Genomic DNA, 25,699 nt, shown 5'->3' with positions numbered 1-25,699 from the left:
TTTTTTTTTAAATGTTTACATGTAAACCAAACAATAAATTTAATATTTCTCCTAGATAAAATGACACAATATCCAATTTAATCAACCATTTTGAGTTTGAGTCTTAGAAATACAATTGTATTTTACCCAATTCAAACTAAATTAGTCGGATGATTAATAAACCGAAAAGAAGTCTTAAAAAAAAATTCATCTAACCTATTTTAAGATTAGGGAAATAATTTATTACAAACCCCAAAATAAAGTAAAATTATAAAAATATATTGGCAAAAAACTCAAATAATTATATTTAATATAAAAACCATAAAATTAATCTGATTGGCAAAATATTTCTGAAATTAATGCAACTGCGCTTATTCTAATGTGCGTCTTCGGCTATCTTTGGCAAATTTAATCCATTATTTGATATTGTTGGATAGTAAAAAATAAAAATAAAAATTAAATAACAATATTTATAGAAATAAAATGCGCCAAACGGGTACAAGAAAACATTTTTTTCAAATTTTTTTTTTGTCCAAATCCCCAAATATTTGTTATCGGGTAGATTTCGAAAAATTATGTAAAATTAAAAAAAAGTAAATTACATGAAATCACTTTATAATTAAGGAAATTATTTCTATGTGAGATCAATTTTTTTATGTAAAGAGACAAATAAAATGGACTCTACTGATTTTTTGAAAAAAAAAAATATGACAGTGAGAGCAACATGAAAAAACATTTTTATGTTGCATGAGAGTATAATTTTTCTATAATTAAATGCTCTTTTAAAAAACCACCCTTCATTCCCAATCCAATCAAATAACCTTTTTACACTTTCAAATTCTAACAATCAGACATTTAATAATTTTATGACAAAATTACTCCTAGCTAAAATGAGTAATGTATCCATGTGTTCTCAGCGACAAAGGAGTACCTTTTTTTATTTTTCTTTTTCTTAGGAACTAATGTATCCATCACAAATTTTTTTGTTATTTTGTTTCACATCATACTAATATACATCATTCTTTATAAAAATAATGTCCACCGTAATTATGTCAATGTAAATTAGATCTCTTCCTCAAATTGCACCACAGTCCATTTTTGGTATGTATAGTTGCACCAGTAACTAGTTCCACCGATTCAGGGGTCCCCTTCAGTTTCACGTCAAAATTCTGGAGCAGCATAGCCAGTGCTACAGTGGACTCCATGAGAGCAAATTGATCTCCAACACATTTTCGTGGTCCGCCACCAAAAGGCAAGAATGCAAAATCCGATATAATCTGATCACGGAAACATTTCCTGTCAGTGTTAGTTCAAGAATGCGTAACACAGACACAAAAAAAAGGGAGAAGGAAGCAACCTCGTTTGGATACAAGGCTCCAGGACTTCGAGATGGGTCAAAACCAGCCCATCCTTCAATTTCTTCATTCTTCCTTTGCACTAGAAATCTCTCTGGTTCGAAGTCATGAGGGCCGTCCCAAAAATATGGGGACCTATGGAGATTATATACCTGGATATAGGAATATTAGAGCAGCAAATACAAACATCAAGTAAGATGAAAAATCAACGAAGTGAAGTTGTGTAAAATAACCACAATTACAAGACAACTGTTATATGGAAGCGTGAGTAATAAACCAAGATATAAGAACTCTTATCTTTTTGGCAACAAAAATGGTAGTAAAGATAAGTAACACCAACACTACCAGGGCATCAATGACATGTCTAGGATCTCGAAGGCAATGATCTACCTAAAGGATTGCCTCTAGGGTACTGACTCAACGAATTTCCCCACACATCAAGTTACTCACACGCAAAAAACAGCCACAGAACTGTGTGGGACACCGTAACCCTCTCTTGGTTGTTAAGAAACTGTAAATTAAATGTGTGATTCTGATTTACAGAAAGGGACCGTCATTTTCCTGTATTACACTGGAGGATTCTAATCCATAAAATCCATGCATATGTAATATCCATTTCCTCACTAAGAAACAAGGTGTCCACCGTTGCAAATGTTTGTACTCACAGAAATGAAGACATCGGTCCCAGCAGGAATTGCATAACCATCTTTATCACCGTTGTGCCCTCCTGGAGGAATGACATAAGTCAATTGATACATCATCTCAAATGGAAGCAACAGAATACAGATACAAATTAACTCTAGACAAGAAAGATAATAGTCACACTGTGCAATGAAGATAGAAATTGTTTATAATAAAATTTCAGCTGTACAAAAGACCTAGAATCCTAGTAAGTATAAGTAAACTCATTTACAACACTGCTTGAAGATGATGCATTAGATTTCTAACAAAAATAAATCCATTGAACCTCATTCATTAATTAAATCCTTATATTTTCAAATCAGAATAAAGTTGATGTATCTTAGAGTTGAAGAAACCAAATTAAGTCGATGCATCATAGAATTAAGTTAATTCATTAATTAAAAATTTAATACCATTTGACTTCATTCTAAGGAACCTCATTCTGTTTGGATCCCTTCACCCATCTGTATCACCTTCTACCTTGCATCTTTTATAGGCATTCTTGATTCCTTTCAGATCTCTGGTACTTAGAAAGCGATAGAAACTTAGGAAGACCTGGTGCCTAAGGGTACAGAGAAGGGAAAATAGAGAGAGAGAGAGAGAGAGAGGAGTTATCTGTTATTGCATTACCTTGAGTCAAGGAGAATCATCTCCTCCAAGGGGAATCCCCTTTTCCAACTGAGCATGTGCTCGGTTACACAGTATTTCCAAAAGATGCCCCTCCTAATACAATTTCTGCTATTTATTCACCTAATTGCCTAACTGCCATCACCTATGATGCACCGACACCGACAAGGGACACGACACAATACGACACGCCGACACGTTAATTCTAAAAAATGTCATATTTCGACACATTAAGACACATTTTGATATTAAATAATATTTTTAATATATATAATATAATTTATATTTAATACATAAAACAGTCCATAATAAGTCATATAACCAATCAAATATTCAAATTTCATAACATAAATATAAAGCAAAAGTAATTTTTCATACCTTGTTAATTTTTTATGTCAAATTCCATAACAGAAAAAAAATTGACTTATAAATTAATTTTTCATTTGTAGTTAATAAAATAATGTTGAAATATATAAAATCATTAAGGTAACCTCACCCAAAAGCTTAAGCTTTTGGGTTGAATTGGTTCTTCACATGGTATCAGAGCCTCGTGTCCCGGGTTCGATCCTCACCGCCTCTCACTTCTCTTGTGGAATTTCTTAGCACAAGTAGGTGGGCCTGTGCATTGTCCACCCTTCAAGCCCAATGGGCTTGAATACATCAGTGTAGCGCGCGTGCGGCCCAGAACATCTAAGGGCATCACAGACCTGTTATTGCCTCAAACTTCCGTGGCCTAAGCGGCCATAGTCCCCCCGAAAAAGTGGTCTGAACGATGAAATTTGGCCAAAATAGCGTGGGGGTAACGATTCTCTGGTTAGTCTTGTAGAGAATACCACCCTCTACGAATTGGTTTCGTATGAGGGGGCGTGTTGAGATATATAAAATCATTAATGTAACCTCACCCAAATACTTAAGCTTTTGGGTTGAATTGGTTCTTTACAAATAAAATATAGACCTTAAAAAAAAAAAAAGTGTCGGATGCGTGTCGGAGCATTAACTGCATGTCGGAAAAAGTTGACTGCATGTCGGAAAAAGTTGACTTCATAAAGCTCTTAATCTTGGTGTTTGTTATTGTTTCGTGGTAACTCAAACAAATAGCCAGCTCTTTTTGCATGGTAGGTTCTGTTTTGAGAACATTGGGGTCTGTTGTTACGGGTTTGTTAATTTTATTATTTTGTTATTTTCTGAATTGTTGGTTTATTTTAGGTTAGTGGATATATTATAGGTAGTTACTAGGTAAGTGCTAGTAGTGGTTAGTTTGTTTTAGTTCAATATGTTTAGTTGTTGTAGTGGGTAGTTATTATTTTCAAATTGTATTTTGTCTATTTAAACTCTCATCATATGGAATAAAGAATGCATCAGGTGAATTATTTGGAAAGCACTTTGTGCAAGAGGTCAAGCTACCTCAATGAAGCTACCCTTCTATGTATGTAATAGCTTGGTATCAGAGCCAGGCACCAGGCATGGAGAAACGATTGGAAAAACTAAAAGATGCAGGCACTCTCCATTCAATTGAAGAAGATGTTCACCAAACTCTCCAATCGGCTAGATGCTCTCGTACCAACCACCAAAATCTCCCATTTCATTCCTAAGACTTCCACACCCAAACATTTCTCTCTTTTACTTTCCACTCATACAGCAATCCCCCTTAACACTACCATTGCTATTAAAAATTTGAACACAGTCAAAGTCTCTCAATCAAACCAAGACTTTAGATTTTTGGTTTAGATATGAGATATCCAATGAGAGTTTCACTTCTAAAATTTTTTGAGAAGAGGAAAGAAAGAATCATGGCTAGAGGACATTTTCCAATCAATAGCAATGTAAAGGCAAACATGGATATTGAAGATGATTCAATCACTTGATCTGACTCTTGAGGACAAGATTAATTTTTAGGAGGGAATGTTACGGGTTTGTTAATTTTACTATTTTGTTATTTTCTGAATTGTTGGTTTATTTTAAGTTAGTGGATAGATTATAGGTAGTTACTAGAGAAGTGCTAGCAGTGGGTAGTTTTAGTTCAATACGTTTATTTGTTGTAGTAGGTAGTTATTATTTTCAAACTGTATTTTGTCTATTTAGACTCTCATTATGGAATAAAGAATTCATTAGATGAATTATTTGGAAAAGCACTTTGTGCAAGAATTCAAGCTTCCTCAATGAAGCTTACCCTTCGATGTATGTAAGATCAGTCCACCTGGCTTCAAACTCTATGTTTCTATTCAGCTAGAGGTTTCGAGAGCAGAAGGGAAGGCAAGATGCTGTGGAATTGTGTTCCTTTGGCCAGAGTGCGGTGCATAATCTTTTATGCAGAGATCTCTTCCTCCTTATTTTTATGTGGAATATGCTTGTTTTCTTGGCCGCTTCATCAATTTCAGCTGATGAAAAAGTTATTGCTGTAAATAATAATATTTATTTATTTGTTGTATTGGGCTTAGCTCTAGGTCATGTAATCTCTTTAAATAGAGAACCCTTTATACAGTTTACATACAATTCAATAATATATTTCATTACCCTTTTTTAAGTTGGTATCAGAGCTCTCGATTCTGAGGGATCTGCTTCCGCAAATCACCGTCTTTAAAAACCAAACCCTATTTGCCTCTCGCCGCTGCCGGAAAAAAATTTCCGGGGACCTTTTGGACCGTGAGGACCCTTGTTTCACTCTGTTTTCTTAGATCTATCATTCTACGGAGGTTTCTTTTTCATCAGATGACCGGAACAGCTCAAAAAAAAAAGTGGCACTGTTTATCGCGCACTGTTCACCGGGTACTGTTCACAAAAAAAAAAAAAATTCCTGCTTGTTTTTGTCTCTGATCTGACGTCATTTGGGTGACCGTTGTGTGTTTTTTGGTGCTATTTTTCACTCTTTCTTATCACTATGGTCGATTTAGAAGATGGTTCGATTATTATGCAGTCTCCACATGTCTCTCCATATATGAATATTCAGCAAAAAGAGTTGGATCAACTTAAACCCGCTATTGATAATATATGTAAGCCATTTGACCGTTCTTTGATCTTGTCTGGTAAGAACACATGTTCTACATCTCTTCTTGCTTCTTGCACTGATTTGAAAACCTCATGGATTTTGGATTCTGGTGCAACTGATCATATGACTTGTCGTACTGAGTCTTTTCTTTCTTATCATCCTATTGTTGGTAGTCATACCATATCCGTAGCTGATGGTAGACCTGTCAAAAAGGCCCACAGCCCTAGGGCTAGCCCATTTGGCCCTATGAAAGCCCCATCAGTTTTTCAGCCCTTTTTTGTGAAGGGCCATCTTAGCCCTAACCCATGAGGCCCTTTCATTTATTGGGTTAGGTTAGGGCTGGCCCATGGATCAAAAAAATACAACTCATTTTCCATCGGAGTGTATAATTTTCTCGGGAAAATAGCCTGTCAAACCCTAATTTGATTGTGTTATCGTAGATTCATCGTCATCCTTCAGTGTGATACTCTCAGATCGGCTATATAATACCCATTTCACCCAAATTCAACAAATCTTATTCAAATTTGTGTCAGCGACGAGATGCACCATCGCTTCTCTTCTCAGAACCTCGACTTCGCACCCTAGCAGAGATGGGTCCGATAATAGGGATGTGAGGGTTGAAATTAATCATATGCTATTTTCATTTTTTTTGCTGCAGTGTTGCTTCTTGCGTTTTTTGGGCTTGTTTATACCTCTATCAGATTAAACTTGTATTTTCATTTTCCTTCATTTTGTTAAAAAAAAAATGAAGTTCTGAACTGTTTTTCATTTTGTTCAACAGATTCTGATGGAGCGTAAACCATCTGCGAGAGTTTTGACGCTAAACAGGCCTAAACAATTGCTCTGAGTTGAGGTTTCATTTTTAATTTGTTTTTCTTTGTTTTTTGATTGATTTTTAATTCTATTTTAGCTTTTGAACTCTAGAGTTTGAAATCCATGTAATTCCGTTTTTTTGTATAGATTATATTCTTTTTCGTTGACTAGTTTATAGGATAAAGGTTATTTTGATGTTCGCTTTGTATGTGCGTTTTGCTTGTGTCTTCTTGTTATAGGTATCTCGGCTACTTGAAATTCTTCATGACGATGAGAGAAATTCTGATGTTAAATTGGTTATCATGAAGGTAATTTCCTTTTAGTGATCACATTTGTTTTAGTATTTTTTTTTTTTAATTTTTTGATTATTGACTCTCTGTGAAGAGTCTACATAAGAAACTGCTTGCACTAGCAGCAACATCAACATCAACATCAACAACACCTTTATCCCAAATTAATTGGGGTCGGTGGTAGATGAACCCACATGAAAGATACAAAACGGTTGAAAAAAAGTAAAAAAAAAGTAAAAAATAAAAAATAAAAAATAAAAAATAAATAAATAAATAAAAATACACAAATAAAATAATAAAATAAAATAAAATGAAATAAAAATATATGTATATATAAATAAATAAAAGTAAAAAAAAGAAAGGGACAAGAAGAAGTGGGGGAAATGAAGGGGAAAAGGACTAAAAAAGGACCATCTGGAACATAGGAATAACAGCGAGTCTAACCCTCCACCATACTTATAGCTTTTCTCCATTCCTTTCTAAGACATACTGTCCGCCAATCTATATCCCACTCCATTAAATCTTGTTTTACTACTTTCCCCCAAGTAAGCTTCGGCCTACCTCTGCCTCTTTTTGTGTTTAGCTCTTGGTAACAAACTTCTGTTCTTACAGGAGCATCCATGGGTCTTCTCATCACGTGCCCAAACCACCTCAATCTATGTTCTCTCATCTTCTCGGCTACCGGTACTACTCCGACCTTTCGTCGAATATCTTCATTTCTTATCTTATCCATCCTTGTGTACCCACACATCCACCTTAACATCCTCATCTCTGCTACTCCCATCTTATGCTCATGTTGCCTATGTGCTGGCCAGCATTCCGCTCCATATAGCATTACCGGTCGTACTGCCGTTTTATAGAATTTTCCTTTTAACTTCAGGGGAATTTTGCGGTCACACAAAAATGCAGATGCACTACGCCATTTCATCCACCCTGCTCTGATTCTGTGATTTACATCCTCATCAATCTCTCCACCATTTTGTAAAATGGAGCCCAAGTATTTAAAAGCATTTTTTTTGGGTACCTCTTGACCATTTAGATGCACAGGTTCTTGGTCCTCATCTTGTACCAGAGAAAACTCACGCTTCAGATACTCAGTCTTGCTTCGACTTAATGTGAATCCTCTGGATTCCAATGTGCTTCTCCACAATTCAAGTTTTCTATTAACACCCTCCTTGCTCTCATCAATAAGCACAATATCGTCTGCAAAAAGCATACACCATGGCACTTCCTCTTGAATATCTTTTGTTAGTTCATCCATAACTAAGGCAAATAGGTAAGGACTTAGAGCCGACCCTTGGTGTACACCTACCGTGATAGGAAAATAACTTGATGATCCGTTACAAGCTTTTACACATGTAGTAGCCCCATCATACATATCCTTGATTGCCTTCACATACTTTAATGAAACATTTTTCTTCTCCAGGACCCACCATAAAACTTTCCTTGGAACCCTATTGTATGCTTTCTCAAGGTCTATGAACACCATATGCAAGTCCTTCTTCTTTTCTCGGTATCTTTCCATTAGTTGTCGAAGAAAATGGCTTCCATGGTACATCTTCCTGGCATAAATCCAAATTGATTTACAGAAACCTTGGTATCTCTCCTCAAGCGATGTTCAATAACCCTCTCCCACAGCTTCATAGTATGACTCATTAGCTTAATGCCTTTATAGTTTGAACAATCCTGTATATCTCCCTTGTTTTTGTAGATAGGCACAATCATACTTTTCCTCCATACATCAGGCATCTTATTCGTCTGGAGAATCTTATTAAAAAGATTGGTCAACCATTTTATTGCCACATCCCCCAGGCCTCTCCACACTTCAATAGGGACACCATCAGGCCCCAAGGCTTTATTAGTCTTCATCCTCTTTAAAGCCTCCTTAACTTCAAGTGTATTAATTCTGCGTACAAATCTTCTATTCATATCATCATACGCGTCCTCTAAGTCCACCTCGCTTGTATTTCCATCCCCATTAAACAGCTTGTTGAAGTATTTCAACCATCTTTCATTTACATCTTCATCTCTCACCAGAAGTTTTTGATTTTCATCCTTGATGCATCTAACTTGAGTGAGGTCTTTACTTTTCTTATCCCTTATCCTTGCAAGTTTATAAATACCTCTTTCACCATCCTTGCTCCCAAGACTTTTATACAACTCGTCGAAAACCTTGCCTCTCGCTTCTCGCACTGCTTTCTTTGCATTTTTTCTCGCCAATCTAAACTTTTCCAGGTTCTCTTCATTGGGACTTTTATGCAAAGATCTAAAGCACTCCTTCTTATGTTTAATTGCCTCTTGCACCTCTCCATTCCACCACCATGTTTCCTTTGTATGAAATCCATTTCCTTTGCTTTCTCCCAACACCCTCCTTCCCAAATTTTGAATACACTTAGCCATCTCATTCCATATTGCATTTACTCCTCCATCAAACTAAAAATGAACTAAAAATGAATAAGAAACTACTACGTAAGTTCTTGAAATATAGGTATATCTGTTTCTCATAAGAATTCTGCATACTAAGATGCTAAGATGCTCACAAGGGCTTACCTCAAATCCTACTTGAGCCCTCTCCCCTGCATCTAGCTTCACACTTTGAAAACCCACCAACTGTTTCATTGGATTTCCATTTCTCTGTTTACCTTGCTTCATAAACAGCAATACTGGATGCTCAGTATGTGACAGGATTCGAGAACAGCTAAGCTTGGACAATGACATAGAACCCTGTTTTTATTGACTTTCTTGCATGCTTATCTACTATTTTATTTTATTTTATTTTTGAGCCTCAGCCTCTGTATAACAACAAACGTATTCAATTTGGTATTAAGACTTTGAAGCTTGATCTTCACCTTTCTTGTGCAGATTAATCTGCTTTACTTCATGTCTTATTATGAACTGTCCTTAGTAAATTAGCTGTTTATGTCTTTGAAAATATTCCCCAATATGATAGCGGAGGGAGTCATTGTCAACAAATGGGTTTTATTTATAGTGGATTATGGACAAAACTTCATTTGTTTGGTCGGTACTTTGCTTCTTAATGCATTATTATTAAAACTATTTGAGGGATCATTGCTTGTGTTATGCGTGTTCACACCATTATGATGATTCTTCAATTCGGGCGTGCGTTCACACCATTACATATTTTTTTGGTGTAGGGTAGTTGGTCTTAGTAAAGAGGTTCTTATACAAACGATAGGATGGTAGTAATAATATAACTGGTTGTTAGTGGATGCCACTAAGGTATAGTTAGGTATAAAATTAGGGGGGATGAATGTGCTTCAGAGAAGACCCTTAAATGGATTGAAAAGCAAAAAGGAAAAAAGAAAGTTGAAATTGCAGTGTGTGAATTTAAAATGGATTGTGAATTTAAAAAAAAAGACCCTTTAATACATTTGGTATAAGAAACTAGATTTATTGTTCTAAGGTATAGTCGTGGGCTCGTGGCTCACTCCTCTCAACGTTACTGTCTCTTGCTTGTTATCAATGGGCTTCATTGTTCTACTTTAATTGCTCCAAACTATCGTGCTATGGCTTTCTCAAGTAACCCTCAAATGGATCATTCCTTCTTTTAGGTATAAGAAATGAGAAGAGTGGATCCATATATCCTGTTCATAGTCCTTACTTTTTCATTGACGAAGATGTGCTTCCCATTGGGGCTGCAATACATGCGGCATTTACTATTTCATTCCATTCATATTCAACAAATTCTTATTTTTGGTGATACATATATATCTACCAGTTATATCTGAAAATTTAGTGATACACATAACGAAGATGTGCTTGGTTATGTAGGGATTGATTGTATAATTTAGTAGTTTTGTTTCAATTGGTTATGAGTTTTAGATGAAGATGATTCTAATACTAGTGATCATGAAACAACAACATCACAAGCCAATGTGTATCAAGAAGTTCAAATTGAAGATTAGAGAGGTATTTCTATTGGTAGCTAGTTGAAATTTATAGTTTAGATCCATTGATTCTGTGTAGGTTAAGCTTAATTGATTTAATTGTGATGATATTTAGTATTTACATTGATTTTGTGCAGGATTGATCCTGCGAAGTTGAGACCACTGCTGCTGCTGTATACTTGGCCTCCATTCTTGAGTATCTGATAGCTGAATTTCTTGAACTTTTTGACAGCAATGTTGGGAATTTACATTGATAGCAATGCCTCCATTCTTGAATATTTACATTGACAGCCATGCTGGAAATGCATGTAATTAGAATATTGTCACCTTGATTCAGTTTGTAGGAAAGTATGCTAACTTTTTTCACTTAATGCTTGGTATTCCGAAGATTTAGGCATTTAATTTCTTTGTTACAATGTTGCTCATTATGAGAAAATGTTGCTCATTACGGTTGTAAATACATCCTGTAAGCTAGTCATTGTTTCTTGTCCAACCTCTGTAAATACAATCTGGAACACTACCAGGACATATGAGTTTGTAATATATTTGGGTATGTAAATTAGTGATATTTATGTTTAAATTTGTGGAAACCTTAGAATGTATTATAACAAAGAATATATTAAATATGGATTTTTTTAAACAAAAAATTACATACTAAATTTTTGAAAGGCCCATGGGCTAGCCCTAACCCATAGGGCTTTTGGCCCATGTGGGCCTATATCATTGTGGGCTTTTTGGCCCTACGGGCTTTTTGGCCCTAATTCACATGGGCTAGGGCTAAATGGGCCGGGCTGGCCCATTTTGACAGCTCTAGCTGATGGATCCCATAAATTAGTTATTGGTTCTGGTAACATTCAGATTCAACCTTTGCTCCAGTTGCAAAGATGAATACGGTGAGTCTTGTTATCCCTTGTTGTCCATTACAATTGGGATATAAATCAATTTGATGTGAAGAATGCTTTCCTTAATGGTGAGTTAGAAGAAGAAGTCTACATGGAAATCCCGCCTGATTTTGATTCTGTGGACGGAGAAAATAAAGTTTATAGATTAAGAAAAGCCTTGTATGGATTGAAGCAGTCACCTCGTGCCTGGTTTGGGAGGTTTACTAAGGTTATGATGACCTTAGGATACAAACAGAGTCAAGGAGATCACACTCTTTTCTTTAAGCACTCCCAAGATGGAAAGCTCACTATGCTCCTTGTATATGTTGATGATATTATTATAACAGGTGATCATTTTGTGGAGAGACATATCCTGCAAACACCACTAGCCTCTGAGTTTGAAGTTAAAGACCTTGGGAAACTGAGATATTTTCTAGGGATAGAGGTAGCTCATTCAAACAAAGGAATTTTGATCAGTCAGAGGAAATATGTTCTTGATCTTCTCAAAGAAGCAGGAAAGCTTGGGTGTAAACTCTCGAATACTCCTATTGAGCAGAATCACAAGATAGGTTATGAAGAGGAGAGTCCTCCAGTTGATAAAGGATAATATCAACGGCTAGTTGGGAAATTGATATATCTGGCTCATACTAGACCAGACCTAGCTTATGTTGTTAGTGTTGTCAGTCAGTTTATGCACGATCCAAAGGAGAAACACATGCAGGCAGTGGAGATTCTTCATTATCTTAAAGCAACTCCTGGTAAAGGACTATTATTCCGGCGTGATGGCGATCTCTCTTTAGAAGTTTACACTGATGCTGATTATGCTTGGATCTGTGACTGACCGTCGTTCTACCAATGGTTATTGTATGTTTCTTTGTGGTAACTTGGTGACGTGAAGAAGTAAGAAACAAGATGTAGTTGCCAGATCAAGTGCAGAGGCTGAATTTCGAGCTATGGCTCAAGGCATTTGTGAGTTATTGTGGCTGAAAATTGTACTTGATGATCTCAAAATAAAATGTGAGGGACCTATTAAGCTGCTATGCGATAACAAGTCCGCTATTTGTATAGCTCATAATCCAGTTCAAAATGATCGGACTAAACATATTGAGGTCGACCGCCATTTCATCAAAGAGAAACTTGATAGCGGGTTGATTACCACTCCATACATTCCCGCTAGGCGTCAATTAGCTGATGTATTAACAAAGGGACTTCCTTCAGACAGATTTCAAGAGCTTCTAGCAAGCTGGGAATGATAAATATCTATTTCTCAGCTTGAGGGGGAGTGTTGTAAATAATAATATTTATTTATTTATTTGTTGTATTGGGCTTAGCCCATTAGATCATGTAATCTCTTTAAATAGAGAACCCTTTGTACAGCTTACATGCAATTCAATAATATATTTCATTACCCTTTTTTAAGTGTTATGGTTGTCTCCTTGCCCCATATGCATGCATTGCAGACTGATTTGCTCTTTTGAACTAATGAATTTTCTTTATTGTTGTAAAGAACCTTGGGATACACTACCCCAAAAGCTAGCTCAAACGGTGGGAATGCCCAAGACCTTATAAACTCCACATTAGTTGCACATACAATCAATGTGGGACTATATATCTCAACACGCCCCCTCACACGAGAGTCCACTGGGCTTGAAGAGTGGACAATGCAACAGGCCCAGCCTACCTATGCTAAGAAACGCCACAAGAGAAAGTGGGAGGCGGTGAAGCTCTGATACCATGTAAAGAACCTTGGGATACACCACCCCAAAAGCTAGCTCAAAGGGTGAGAGTGCCCAAGACCTTATAAACTCCACATTAGTTGCACATACAACCAATGTGGGATTATATATCTCAACAATTGTGTTCTTCTTTTGTTTGTTCTATCTTCCTCGTTTTAGGAGGATTTCAAATCGTTCTGCACTGTATGCTTTTTCACTACGAATTAATTCCTCTACCTCAATTTTGAGGGTGGAATTTGTTCTGCGTTATGTACTGTTTTGTATCAGACTTCCAATCCATGTTGCTCGTGCTAAGTGGGCAAAGCCTTTCATAAGAAGTCCGAACAATATGCATGCTCAATCTACATCATTGATCTATTACCTAACATGTTTCATTACTTTCATATGGGGTATTGAAAGTAGTGATTCTAAACCCTTCAACAGTTTTAAAATGCAATTTAGATACTAACCAACAACAACAACGTAATTTGTTTCCATTCCATCTTCAATTGGTAATCAGTAGAGAAATCAATACCTGGTAAAACATCAGATTTTAGTGCACGTCTAATCAGCAAAGGTGGTTGGGGGTATAAACGAAGAGCCTCCACAACAATTAGTCTAATGTACCTGAAAGCATACAACATATTTTAAGAAACTGTTTTACTGTAGTAGCTAAGTTGGTCTAGTAGACTCAACGTAATAGCCAACCCCAACACTCATGACAAACCTCACGATGCAAGAAAAGCTGCCAGATTATAAAGTGTAAAGAACCAATTCAACCCAAAAGCTTAAGCTATTGGGTGAGGTTACATTAATGATTTTATATATCTCAACATAAAGCTCACATCATGAAAATATTAATTGAAACCAATCACATATAAGGTTTGTCTTTCACGTAGAACTGTCATATTTTGCTCCTTTTTCCGTAGAAAATAAAATAATTGCTAATGCGTCATAAATTTATTTAATCTTTTTGGATTGAATAATGGCCATCAAACAGGTACTAGTGAATAAAAAAATAATATGAAACAGGAACCTACTGCAATTTTTTAAGTGATTCTAAAGTTGGCCTCCCCATACCCAGGACCATATCTACCTCTGCTTGAGCCTTCTTCATTTTGGCAGGATTCTGCAATAAGGAAACTGGTAAGCATTAAGATGGTATTGCGAAGAAAGTCTGAAAAGAAGCCCCGGCAACCAACAAACCAAATCTGTCTATCATGCACAGAAAACAATATACAACATGTACTTCTGACATTAACATACTTGAGCTAGCAGGAACACTGCCCAAGTAAGAACGGCAGCCGTTGTCTCATGACCAGCAATAAGCATTGTCATTAAATCATCCCTCAACTGTCAAAAGAGAGAGAAAGAAGTAAACAAAGCCTAATTTGAAAAGCATAGCCTAGAGAAACAGTTCAGCAGCCTATCAAAAAGCAAACAAATTTTTAGCCAGGAAGGTTCTTTTGGAAGCATAATATATCAGGAAGAGATATACCTGACGATCATCAACATCAGCTCCCCGCATATCAACTAGGAAACGCAGAAGACTTGCATCCTGTAAGCTTTTATTTTATTATACATTGTGGTATTTACAGAACTCCCAATTTTCAGGGAATTATCGTGCGAATTTAACATTAACTATTGGCATTAACTCTAAGATAAAACACACCTTCAAATTTAAGTAATCCCTTTGCTGCAGTTTCTCAACATCTGTTTCCTGCAAACAGAATGTAATCAAGACCATGTCATGTCCAGTCAGCACAACGTAACAGTCAAAACAGAAACCAATTCCTCCAATCAACTATTATCGTCAATCATGAAATCAAAATATTATCTCACCTGTCTGCTATCTTTTGCATTTCTGATAAGTCCATCGAGACAAGTATTAATGATCTTAAGGTCATCTTGAAACTTCCTTTGCCTTGGGACTATCCATCTTGCCAATGGAATTTTCCAGTACGGAATGTAGAAAGTGGATCTATGTTCAGCTTCAAAAAGAGTGCCATACACTGCCTATAACAGATTTAAAAGTAGAGTGTCCATGAGCTCTCCTAGCCAATGGTAACAAACAAAAAATTGATGGTCTTAAAAAGCATATTCTCAATACGGCCTAAAATTTTGATTTGCATCTTCTGACAGACTATCATTAAATAAACAAGCAGTTTATTACTGACAATGTGATAAAGCTTTGGAGAATTCAGTGTTATCACTTGTATTAATGCTGACAAGTCTTCTTTTTACACACACAGTTGTTTCTAGAAATTATCTCTCAACACTTAACGAACAAAAGATTGAGCTTTTGAAGAACATATTAATATGAAAGTATACTAAACAACTAGCTAGACACTTTTAAGGTGGCAAAATATAAGAAAGAAAAGTAGCATGTTTACTTGCATTAAACCTTAATAACAGGTGATTCTTTGGTGACAGAACCAAAATCATAGTTGAACACACTGAGCCCAATAATATCAAGAGCCAAACTAGAAAACTCTGCTTCAAGATCCAATTCAATTGCCTTCTGTCCATTATAGCCCTCTCCTTCAAGAATCTTATTGAACTTTGATATCGTTCTTTCTGAACAAGTGGTGAATACTTTGACCATAGCTTCCAAGTATGCAGTATGGAAACCCGGAGCAATGACTGCAAAGTTTATAATTACCAAGTTAAACAAAATCATAGGTTGTAACAGATTACTGGTGTTCATCCAGTTCATGGTGATTTATAAGTTCTTTAGACTCGTAGGTTGTAACAGATTACTGGTGTTCATCCAATTCATTACTGAAGTCCACAGGAATTGCAAAGATTAGCTCCATTAATTGATTTGAGAATGATATTTGACAGCATATGATGAGGACATTTAGGCATTAGAAGTCTGACCGTTTGAGGTTCTTGGGCAGCTCTTATGGGAAAACACTTTGAGATATTGTAACAACAGATATTTTCAAGTAGACAGCAGTAACTTTAAATATAGATTGGATTCTAATCGGGAAATATCTTTAGCATTTCCAAGAGTTGACAGTATATGTTGAGATATACAGTCCCACATTGGTTGTATGTGCAACTAATGTGGAGTTTATAAGGCCTTGGACACTCCCACCCTTTGAGCTAGCTTTTGGGGTGGTGTATCCCAAGGTTCTTTACATGGTATCAGAGCCTCGTCGTCCCCCACTTTCTCTTGAGGAGTTTCTTAGCACAGGTAGACTGGGCCTGTTGCATTGTCCACTCTTCAAGCCCAATGGGCTCTTGTGTGAGGGGGCGTGTTGAGATATACAGTCTCACATTGGTTGTATGTGCAACTAATGTGGAGTTTATAAGGCCTTGGGCACTCCCACCCTTTGAGCTAGCTTTTGGGGTGGTGACCTCAAGGTTCTTAACAGTATGATAGGCTGACAAGTGATCAGAATGTATATGGACATTTCATTAGATGTTGAGTAAAAGGTATGGCACTTTCTTCTGTACTTTTTTTCCATACAAGAAAAATATATTGAGAGAAAAAAAAAAGTAAAAAAAATGGAGGTTCGGGAATCCTCAATAGGCAACAAGAATAACAGAAAAAAAAAATGGAAAGAAAGAGAAAATACATCAGCTTGAAAGGGCAACCCAATCCCTTTTCACATCTGACACTTGAAAAATCCATGAGCAGAAACCCACAAGGAAGCTTGGAAACAAACCCGACCCATAAAATATTTGGAGGAAGATAATAATTGCTAAATTTTCTAGAGTTACTCTGTTACATCCTACTCCAAGGTATGAGACTTGGAGACCCATATTGGTTATATGGGTGACTAATGTGGAGTTCATATAGACTTTGGGCTCTCCTACCTTTTGGGCTAGCTTTTGGGGTGAGGCTATCTCATACTCTCAAAGGAAAATAAGCCAAACTCCAGCAAGAAGAGCATAGTGCCGAAGTGCATTTTTATGCTTTCTACCTCAAAAACTTTATGAGCAGAGAAAAAAACTTTTAAGTTGAACAAAGGATGAGATCCAGAGTAAGGGAAAATGACAGAAAGATAATAAATACAGTTTCCACACCTCTTCTCCTTTGCTTCCAAGTATCAAGGTCTGCAGGTATGAGTCCTTTGCCCATTATTGGTTCTAGGATATCAGCAAGTACTCCCTAGTTTTTTAATTAACAACCAGAAGCAGATATTAGAGAGATTCTGAAAATAATTTTAAAAATGAACTAAAATATGGAAAATAATTCAATGAAATCAACGAATCAATTTGCCAGAAAACCAATGCATCCAGGCTCGTACAATCAAAGGGCATCATATATTATACATTAGGCCACATTTTAATGGATAGCCACTGGTCACAAACTTCATATTTCGCAAAGGTTTACACTCACTTTTGCAGAATTTACTATGGTTACAATAAAAACAACAAAAAAACGATTTACTAAAATGATTTTCCCAATACAGGATATAAAGGATTTACTACAGTTATTTATTTATTTTTTGCATTTTAAAAATGATAATGTATTAGCTTCCACAGTTACAAGGCATCCTCAACCTGCCTGGTTTGGGCCATATAAACTTAGCCTGTAAAGCCGTAATCACGACAAACAGGTTCAGATGCGTAATGTCATTTTCATAAATTTAATGTGGGGTAAGCAGGGGAGGAGTTAATTTTATCATGAAGGTTCTTAGTAGAGGGTAGACAGGGAGTTGGTTGAAGGATAGAGAGCTATAGTTTTGTTGCAGGAAACTACAGTTCAGATATGAGAAGATGGACAGTTTTTTACTGCATTTAAGAGTAAAAGTATACTCTTCACAAATCAAATTCAGTTTCAATCAGCTATCAAGCATCACTTAAAAAACATTTTGATATTTTCCGTTGTATATTTTCTGGTTTGCGTGAAGATAGATTATATGATGGAAAATTTGCTGGGCACTGAACTCCAGTTTCAATCAGCTCATCCTTTTCAGGTTCATTCTTCGTGTGAATAAAGATCAACAGAGGATTAATTCGCTTAACATAAAGTTCATACTTATCTATTAGAGGGATGCAACACATAAAAAACCTCTCAGACGATGGTTTGAACAAAGTATAATAAAAATCAAGCGAGAGCTAAGATTGTACCTTGTCATAAGAAAATGCATTTTCTCGTAGAATATGTCTTGCAACTATAGGATCTGATACAACAACAAACGCTTTTGGCCCAAACGCAAGCTTATACACCGAGCCATGCTGTCACGTTCAACAATATCCTCAGAGGATAATAAAAAGTAGGACTGACTGAGTAAAGTCAAATGAAAGTAAAATAAGATGGAAAGAGTAAAAATGATAATTTTGTATTTAACTATAAGTTAAAATCCCCAACATCAAAAAGTTCATGATTATGAAAATCATAAGTACCTCCAAGAACCAATCATACAGTGAGAAAAAGAGTGGTCGGTCAAACAGATCTGAGACTGCACCTTCAGCTATGGGCATAGACCCTGTACTTTCACCACTTAAGAAGTTCGTAAGGAGGTTGCTTGCGTTGTCAAGTAGATTTCTACTCGATTTAGGCTTATTGTCATTAATGGATTGGCATCTACGTTATTGAAATTCGCAATGTTCAACACAAATATGACATAAACACATGCTCCTTAGTCCTTCCAAGCTAGGAAGGCAAATTAAATAAATTACCAAAAAAAAAAAAAACTCAGCGTAAGAAGATTTGAATATATATGTGTGTGTGTGAATAATTCCAATTTCAAAGGACTACAGTAGCTAGTTTCACAATCATTCATCATTTATACAAATAATAGGAATCCGGAAGAACTTGGAGAAAGTGAAATCAATATAAGACCCTGGGAGAAGAGAACAAAATATAAAATGGTTTATCTGATAACACTATACAAATTAACATAAACAGCAATAACTTAAGAGAAAACCTTTCAATTTCATTACATTTGAAAATTAGGTTAACATGTATCCGCGTATGGCGACAGTTGAATAAAACTAGTATAATCTATGTTTTCGTTTTGCTGGAAAAAAAAAAGAAAAAAGCGAAAGCATGCATGAGCAATTAGGAAACAAACAAACAAATGTTGGCATAAATTGTGAGTGAAGAAAGAGGTTTGGCATAGGATTTTAGGTTAGAGAGAAGGACCTGATAGAAGAAATCCGTTTGGGCTCAGAGTTGCGAATATGAACAGAAAGTGGTAAATGAAAGATGGATGAGCTGAGGCTGACCGATGCAAATTTGGAGTGAAGATTGGGTTCAGTGACGGCTGAGAGGTTTGAGATAGCGGCAATCATAGTGGTTAAGCTGTGAGTGACAGTATGAGTGTTGGTTGCACCAATTTCAAGTTCAAGTTCCGTTTAAAAATATGGTATGGATATCGGTGGAGCTGCACATGTGATAGTGACAGTGAGTGGGAAGTGCCAAACATGAGCATGAGGGGTGATGGTTGTTGCCTTGCCACCTCGACTAAAGAGAACTGCCATTAAATCACTATTTTATCTTTTTAATAATTTTTTATTACTTGGATATGTCTTATACTTTTCTAATTATTATTTTATGCAATTGAGATGAGATGGTCGATTTATTATTTTATTTTTTTTGAAATTATTTATTATCTTTTTTTAAAAAGTAGTAGATCTCACTGCTTTGATTTTATTGCATAAGATAATTAATCTTATATAATATAAGATAATTATTTTCCTTATTAAAAATTAGGTAATCTAATAATAAAGAATGAGTTTAACAATTGAAATTTTCTCTCACCCACACTTACATAATAGTGGATCTAATTAATTTTTTCTTTTTCTTATTTTCATTATGAAATTCACTCATTTTTATGAGTAAGTGTGTGAGAAAAAAAATTTACAATGAAAAAATAGAAATATTTTTCTTATAAAAAATATATTAAAAGGATTTAATATTTCTAGAAAACTTTTTTCTGCCATGAATAGGTTTCATTATATTCTATTAATTTTTTTCTTACTTTTCATTACAATGAAACTCACTCACTTTTATGTGAATGTGAGTGTGCTAAGAAAAATAATTTCTGTAATAAAAATATATGAAAAAGTGTTTGATGTTTTTGCTTGTAGAAAAAAATTTCTGTCATACTCATATAAAAGTGGGTAAATTCTATTAAATTTTTTTTTTTTTACAATAAAATTCACTTATTTTGTTGTGAGTGTATAATTTTTTTTTATAATAATAAAAGCAAAAATATTTTTTGCTATTAAAAATTTAATTATCATGGCTGCAATGTCTTTTACAGGTCGGCCCAACTTGATAAAAGAAATTGTTCCAGCAATTTGCTCTGATTTTGGCCCATTATTTTTTGTGAGCGCAGCTTCAACACAGGCGCCTATTATTTTCATTGGTTCGGCCATGCCCATTTAGGTTAGTCATTATTGACTTGTTTTTTTTCTTAGTTGATTTATTTCTGCTGTATTGAAATAGAGAATAAAAACTTGAATAATTTAAGATTTAGATGAATCACATTCGAGGCAACAATTATGAAAAGTGCTTATATGAGTAGGAAAGGATCCCTCACGTGTTAATTACACTTAAGTTTAATAAAATATAATACGCAGACTACGTAATTATTTCTGATAAATTTAAGAAACTATTTAAATAGAAGAAATGTTCCGTTTACAATTTTTTTTTACAAATTATACTAAATATCACTGTTCATACACACTTTTGATTGAAGTATGACCGGTCTTAATTAGAATCATAATTAATATAATTTGTAAGAGTTTATAAACAAATTTTTTTTAAATATAGTAAATATAAAATTAAATTTAAGCGAAAGTTTTGATAATGAGATATTGACGCGGTTGAAGATGAAGAGCAATTGGTGGAAGTGGAATTGGCCGTTAGGGAGAAAGTTACAATATAATTCCAGTTCCCTTCTATTTCTGCGCCTATCAAAACGTCCGTCATCACGCACGCACGCACGCACGCAAATTGAACTTTTTTTCTTTTCTTTTTTTTTGTTGTGGCTTCCATCGTCGACGAGTGAACAATTCCAATGAAAGATGAAGAATCAACCCTAACATCAATAAAAAATCAAACCCAAATGTCAAGGGAACTATACAATAGCAGCATTTTTGGTCTCTCATTCTCCTTCATATTTTTGCTATGGTTCATCTCCTACTCCAAGCTTCGTCTTGTTCATGGCACTGGAGGTTCGTATTTTTTTCAATTTTTCATTTATATGTCTTTCATGTTAACACAGCAGGAGAGTTCGTGACAAATAATAATAACAATGCCAATTATTCCTCGTATAATGTTTTCTATTAACATTTTTTAGTGGGTATTTTTTTTTTTCTTTTTTCTTTTTCTTGCAATGATCAGAAAAGGAACAAAACAACCATGGAAATTCATATATCACTGATCAAAGCATGTTTTCACAAATGCAGCTGTGTTAGAGTTTAATGAATCAGCAGCAGGTAGCTCCAACAGTTTGGGAGGCCTTACTCAGAAAGTTGCAAAACCCACCACATATTCACTTCCTCAAACAAGTGGCTTACAAGAAGTATTTTGGCAAGTTTTAGGTAATAGGTATTTAGTGTGCAAGCTACAACCTCGACAACAAGAAAACAAACTTGAACCAGCACAACTTCATGATTATAAAGTTCATTCAGCTTATCTCAATTATGATGAATTCCGAAACACAGCAAAGCAAGAAAAAACCACCGGCATGGACTCTGCTCTTGCTAACATAACTCACAGGCTTGAACCTGATGGTTCAGTTTACAACTATGCATCTGAGTCCAAAGGTGCAAAAGTGGTGGCTCATAATAAAGAGGCCAAAGGTGCAAACAATATAATTGGGAAGGATCATGACAAGTACCTGAGAAACCCTTGTTCTGTTGGAGGGAAGTTCGTTGTTATAGAGCTTTCAGAAGAGACTCTTGTTGATTCTGTGAAAATTGCAAACTTCGAGCATTATTCTTCCAACTTCAAGGAATTTGATTTGGCTGGTAGTTTGAGCTATCCAACTGAAGAATGGAGCATGCTGGGAAACTTTAGTGCTGCCAATGTCAAGCATGCACAGATCTTTAAGCTCCCTGAACCCAAATGGGTCAGGTATTTAAATTTGAGCTTGCTTAGTCATTATGGATCTGAGTTTTACTGCACGCTGAGTGTTGTAGAAGTTTATGGGATCAATGCAATAGAGAGGATGCTTAAGGATCTAATAGTTGCTTCTGTGGTATCCGTTCCTGACAAGTTCCCAGCGCTTAATATCAGTGACATGCCTCCTTTGAAATCAGAATCTGTTCAAATTGATGGGAAAGGGAAAGAAGTTGAAAGTAAGAACGATACTGTGGGTGCTAAGATATCAAGCAATGATGAAACTCAAAAGTTAGACGTGGAAGTGACAAAAAATCCAGTGGTTGTCAACTTGATTCCCGATCCTGTAATAGAACTTAGACAACAGCTAAATGGTAGGATAACTGGTGACACTGTTCTGAAGATTTTGATGCAGAAAGTGAGATCAGTGGAGGTGAACTTATCTGCGCTGGAGGGTTACATCAAAGAATTGAACAAGAGGCAAGGGGTTACGATACCTGATCTTGAGAAAGAGTTGTCCAGATTATCAGAAATCCTGGGACAAAGCAAGTCAGAGATCAATGATCTCTGGCAGTGGAACACAAATATGGTACCTTGTGCCTGCCCTTTTCCTCTTTTTCTCTGCTCATCATGTTCCCCTCTCAATTTCCCCTATGTATTCACAGTCTTTGGTCTCTTTCCTTTTACAGCAAAAAGGAATATCTGAAGTTGAGACGTGGAAAGATGCTGTCTCATCTCAACTTAATGAATTAGCCAGAGAAAATAGCCTGCTAAGGTTAGGATTATGTGAACCGTACCATCAATTAATAAATCTTTCTGATAACTCTAGATTAAAAGCTATATCTCCCGATAATAGTTTGGAAGATTCTTATATTTGTCTTCTACCAAAAAGCCATTTCTATTCCTGCTTGCTCATTATGTTGACGCTAACTTAGCAGGGTTAGCTACCCCTTATTTTACAGCTTTTTGCTACCTTTGATATCTAAAAGATTGCTTTTTCGTTACCATTGCTTCAGTGATAACTGATATCTCTTTCTTTTTCATATATATTTTTTCCCTGGTCTGATGCCTGACATGTCATTCATATACTTTCGTTTCAGATTAGATGTTCGAAAGGTTGCAAGTGATCAAGAAAATCTGGAAACCAAAGAGCTTGCCATGTTAGCAACGAGTCTCGTTTTTGTGTGCCTTGCAGCTCTCAGGATGATTTCAGTACACATGTTTGCGAGTTCTGCAGCACACGATGCCGATAAGGTGCGCCGGACAAGCAGAGGATGGGTGTTTTTATTTGTATGCTGCAGTGTAACAATATTCATTATCCTGTTCTATAGCTAGTAGGTATTAACTTAGTTCATTGTAATCATAGCTAGTTAGCTACAGTGGAACTTCAACTAGGTAGTAAATTGCTGATGTTCTACTGTTTGTTTAGTGCCTATTTGGTCACTGCTTGCTGATAAAGATGAAAAGATTTTATGCACGGGAAGTCTTTGGATCGGGCTGTTTTATGGGAAATAATTTCTATGGTGTCATTATTAATAGTTGTCCAAATAAAAGAGAAAACCAATGTACAACATTATATCTATATATGTAATTCTTTTCAGCGGTAGATGCAGAAAAACTTACTACCTATTAAGTAGAGCCATCGAGTACCAACTACTTATGTGCAAAATGTGGAACAACAACTAACATCACAATATCATTTTGCCTTATGAGTTACCATGTCCTCCAAGTTCATAGGATAGCACATTTTAGTGTGCTGACCATTCCATATATTATCTGCAAGAATGGCATTCACTGCATCAGTTGGATGAAACTGGTCCCACCAGATGTGGTTGGAGGCATTAGTGCATGCCATTTCAGGTGAGAAGCACATGATCCAGCCCTTGTACTTCCCCAATCCACAGCAGGCCTCGTTCGTGACATTAAAGCCTAATCAGGGAACATAAAACAGAGAAAGATGTGTTGTTAAATGCTACTACAGTTCCCTAATAGATTGAGAGGTAAAAAAGAAAAAAAACTAGTACCATAACGTTCATGATTCTTTAAAATATCCATGGAACCTTCAAACACGTCACAGAAGGTGATATTTGCATCAGAGAGCTCCGCAGCAAGCTTGTCAACCATGTACCTCATGAGAAAGTTAAATTCAATGACCATGTCATTTATCTGCTCAACACATTCTCCATTTTCACTATCGTACTGCCACAAGTAGTGAGGGGCACAGCCAATAGGGGCCAGTCCCGTGACCACCACTTTCCTAACATTTAAATTGTACAAGTTCTGTGCCATCAAGGTTAAATACATCAGAAATCAATTGAACCAGTTCAGTTGCTGTATGCAAATTACATGAAAATTTTAAATATGTGACCGTGCTTTATTGGTTTAGAATATGAGTTAGTCGGTGACTAGTAAGATAAAAAATAAATAAATAAAAAGCTAGAGTGAATGAGAAATGAAATATTAGTAACTTTTCACCTTAATTTCTTGTCTCACAGAAGATGCTAAAAACTGGTTGAAGCGCCATGGTAGGTACAAATTATCGACGTCGGATACATTGAGCAAATAGTAATGAATGTAATCGTTTATACCAATAGAAATATAAAAGATAGAGTTAGATACGAGACCGGTCACAGCATCCTCTCCCATAGTTAATATAAACTGCTGAAGGGTGTCTGTAAATTGCTGAATTTGCTGAGTGAAGGAGATATGCTGACCCTGCACTTAATTATCATAATTCTTTTTTTTTTTTAAAAAAAACTTATAACCTGTTTTGAAAATTGACTGAAAAAACAAAAACAAAAAAGTGAAAAGAAAAACACAGAAACACACCAATTCGGAGCCACTGGAGAGAATAATGCCAGCGCCAGCAGAAGCGTAATTCACCCCGTGAATCATATTTTCAACTGCCCCTGTTTGACCTAGATAACTTGGCACAAAAGGAAGCCCAAGACGCAGAGCTGATGATGATGCCAAATTAAACACTGAATTTTAATATGAAATTAAGAAAGATATATAAAAAAAATGTATATCTTGCTTGACAAGAAATCCTCCCACACCCCATAAATTACCAAGATTGGATATTTATGTGTTTGTAATCAAGATTGGATCTTTATTTACCGAGATAATCGACGGGGATCCTTCCGTTGCAGAATCTTCCGGTGGGTTGGTGGGTATCGAAGTCTCGTCCATAAGGAAGGTGGTTGGCACGGGCAAATGTGCCCAGAAAATTGTTGGTTCCAGAATCAACCGAGGAGTCTCCTATGACGAACAAGGCTGGTGCTAAAGGAGATTCTGAAGAAGAAGAAGGTGCAATTGAAGAAGGAGTGTCATTGTAGAGTTGTTGAAGAGGAGATTCGAGAGCTCTTGATTCTAAAAATATGGAAGATAGTACAGTAGATATTATTATTAGGTACACGATCATATTCACACCCAT

General features: G+C 35.9%; 3 protein-coding genes across 3 annotated transcripts; 1 reads left to right on the top strand and 2 right to left on the bottom strand.

The window, feature by feature from the left end:
• Positions 1–916: 916 nt before the first annotated feature.
• Positions 917–19,588, bottom strand: LOC133316401 (cytochrome P450 97B2, chloroplastic). The gene is made up of 14 exons (XM_061518143.1): positions 19,339–19,588; positions 18,597–18,777; positions 18,321–18,428; positions 17,271–17,355; positions 15,640–15,878; positions 15,078–15,251; positions 14,908–14,955; positions 14,734–14,793; positions 14,502–14,588; positions 14,276–14,364; positions 13,771–13,862; positions 2,000–2,061; positions 1,337–1,486; positions 917–1,256 (listed from the first exon to the last, which is right to left on the bottom strand). Exons 1-14 carry the CDS (start codon positions 19,485–19,487, stop codon positions 1,032–1,034), a joined length of 1,749 nt encoding a protein of 582 aa, XP_061374127.1. The 5' UTR covers positions 19,488–19,588; the 3' UTR covers positions 917–1,031.
• Positions 19,589–21,268: 1,680 nt separating this feature from the next.
• Positions 21,269–23,665, top strand: LOC133316414 (SUN domain-containing protein 5). The gene is made up of 5 exons (XM_061518161.1): positions 21,269–21,377; positions 21,612–22,855; positions 22,956–23,041; positions 23,367–23,520; positions 23,633–23,665. Exons 1-5 carry the CDS (start codon positions 21,269–21,271, stop codon positions 23,663–23,665), a joined length of 1,626 nt encoding a protein of 541 aa, XP_061374145.1.
• Positions 23,666–23,962: 297 nt separating this feature from the next.
• LOC133316438 (GDSL esterase/lipase At5g08460) lies at positions 23,963–25,699 on the bottom strand. The gene is made up of 5 exons (XM_061518185.1): positions 25,384–25,699; positions 25,096–25,223; positions 24,742–24,981; positions 24,291–24,546; positions 23,963–24,195 (listed from the first exon to the last, which is right to left on the bottom strand). The coding sequence occupies exons 1-5, from the start codon at positions 25,697–25,699 to the stop codon at positions 23,963–23,965; spliced, it is 1,173 nt and encodes a 390-aa protein (XP_061374169.1).

Source organism: Gastrolobium bilobum, unplaced genomic scaffold (assembly GCF_033153095.1).
Source record: "Gastrolobium bilobum isolate Gb01-03AN ecotype WA unplaced genomic scaffold, APGP_CSIRO_Gbil_v1 utg19495, whole genome shotgun sequence".
Classification (NCBI taxonomy): Eukaryota; Viridiplantae; Streptophyta; class Magnoliopsida; order Fabales; family Fabaceae; genus Gastrolobium; species Gastrolobium bilobum.
This window is presented reverse-complemented; position numbering and strand designations above follow the sequence as displayed.

Bases quoted from the DNA above. Each gene is read 5' to 3' on its own strand.
- LOC133316414 (XM_061518161.1), top strand. From the start codon at position 21,269: ATGTCAAGGGAACTATACAATAGCAGCATTTTTGGTCTCTCATTCTCC. The intron at 23,042-23,366 runs GTTAGGATTATG...CTTTCGTTTCAG, and splicing joins AGAGAAAATAGCCTGCTAAG to ATTAGATGTTCGAAAGGTTG. The intron at 23,521-23,632 runs GTGCGCCGGACA...TTGTAATCATAG, and splicing joins CAGCACACGATGCCGATAAG to CTAGTTAGCTACAGTGGAAC.
- LOC133316401 (XM_061518143.1), bottom strand. From the start codon at position 19,487: ATGATTGCCGCTATCTCAAACCTCTCAGCCGTCACTGAACCCAATCTT. The intron at 14,794-14,907 runs GTGTGTTTTATC...AAAAGCTTACAG, and splicing joins GGGATTACTTAAATTTGAAG to GATGCAAGTCTTCTGCGTTT. The intron at 2,062-13,770 runs GTATTGATTTCT...TCATTCCTCCAG, and splicing joins AAAATCTGATGTTTTACCAG to GAGGGCACAACGGTGATAAA.
- LOC133316438 (XM_061518185.1), bottom strand. From the start codon at position 25,699: ATGGGTGTGAATATGATCGTGTACCTAATAATAATATCTACTGTACTA. The intron at 25,224-25,383 runs GTAAATAAAGAT...CATCATCATCAG, and splicing joins GATCCCCGTCGATTATCTCG to CTCTGCGTCTTGGGCTTCCT. The intron at 24,982-25,095 runs GTGTGTTTCTGT...AATTAAGTGCAG, and splicing joins TCTCCAGTGGCTCCGAATTG to GGTCAGCATATCTCCTTCAC.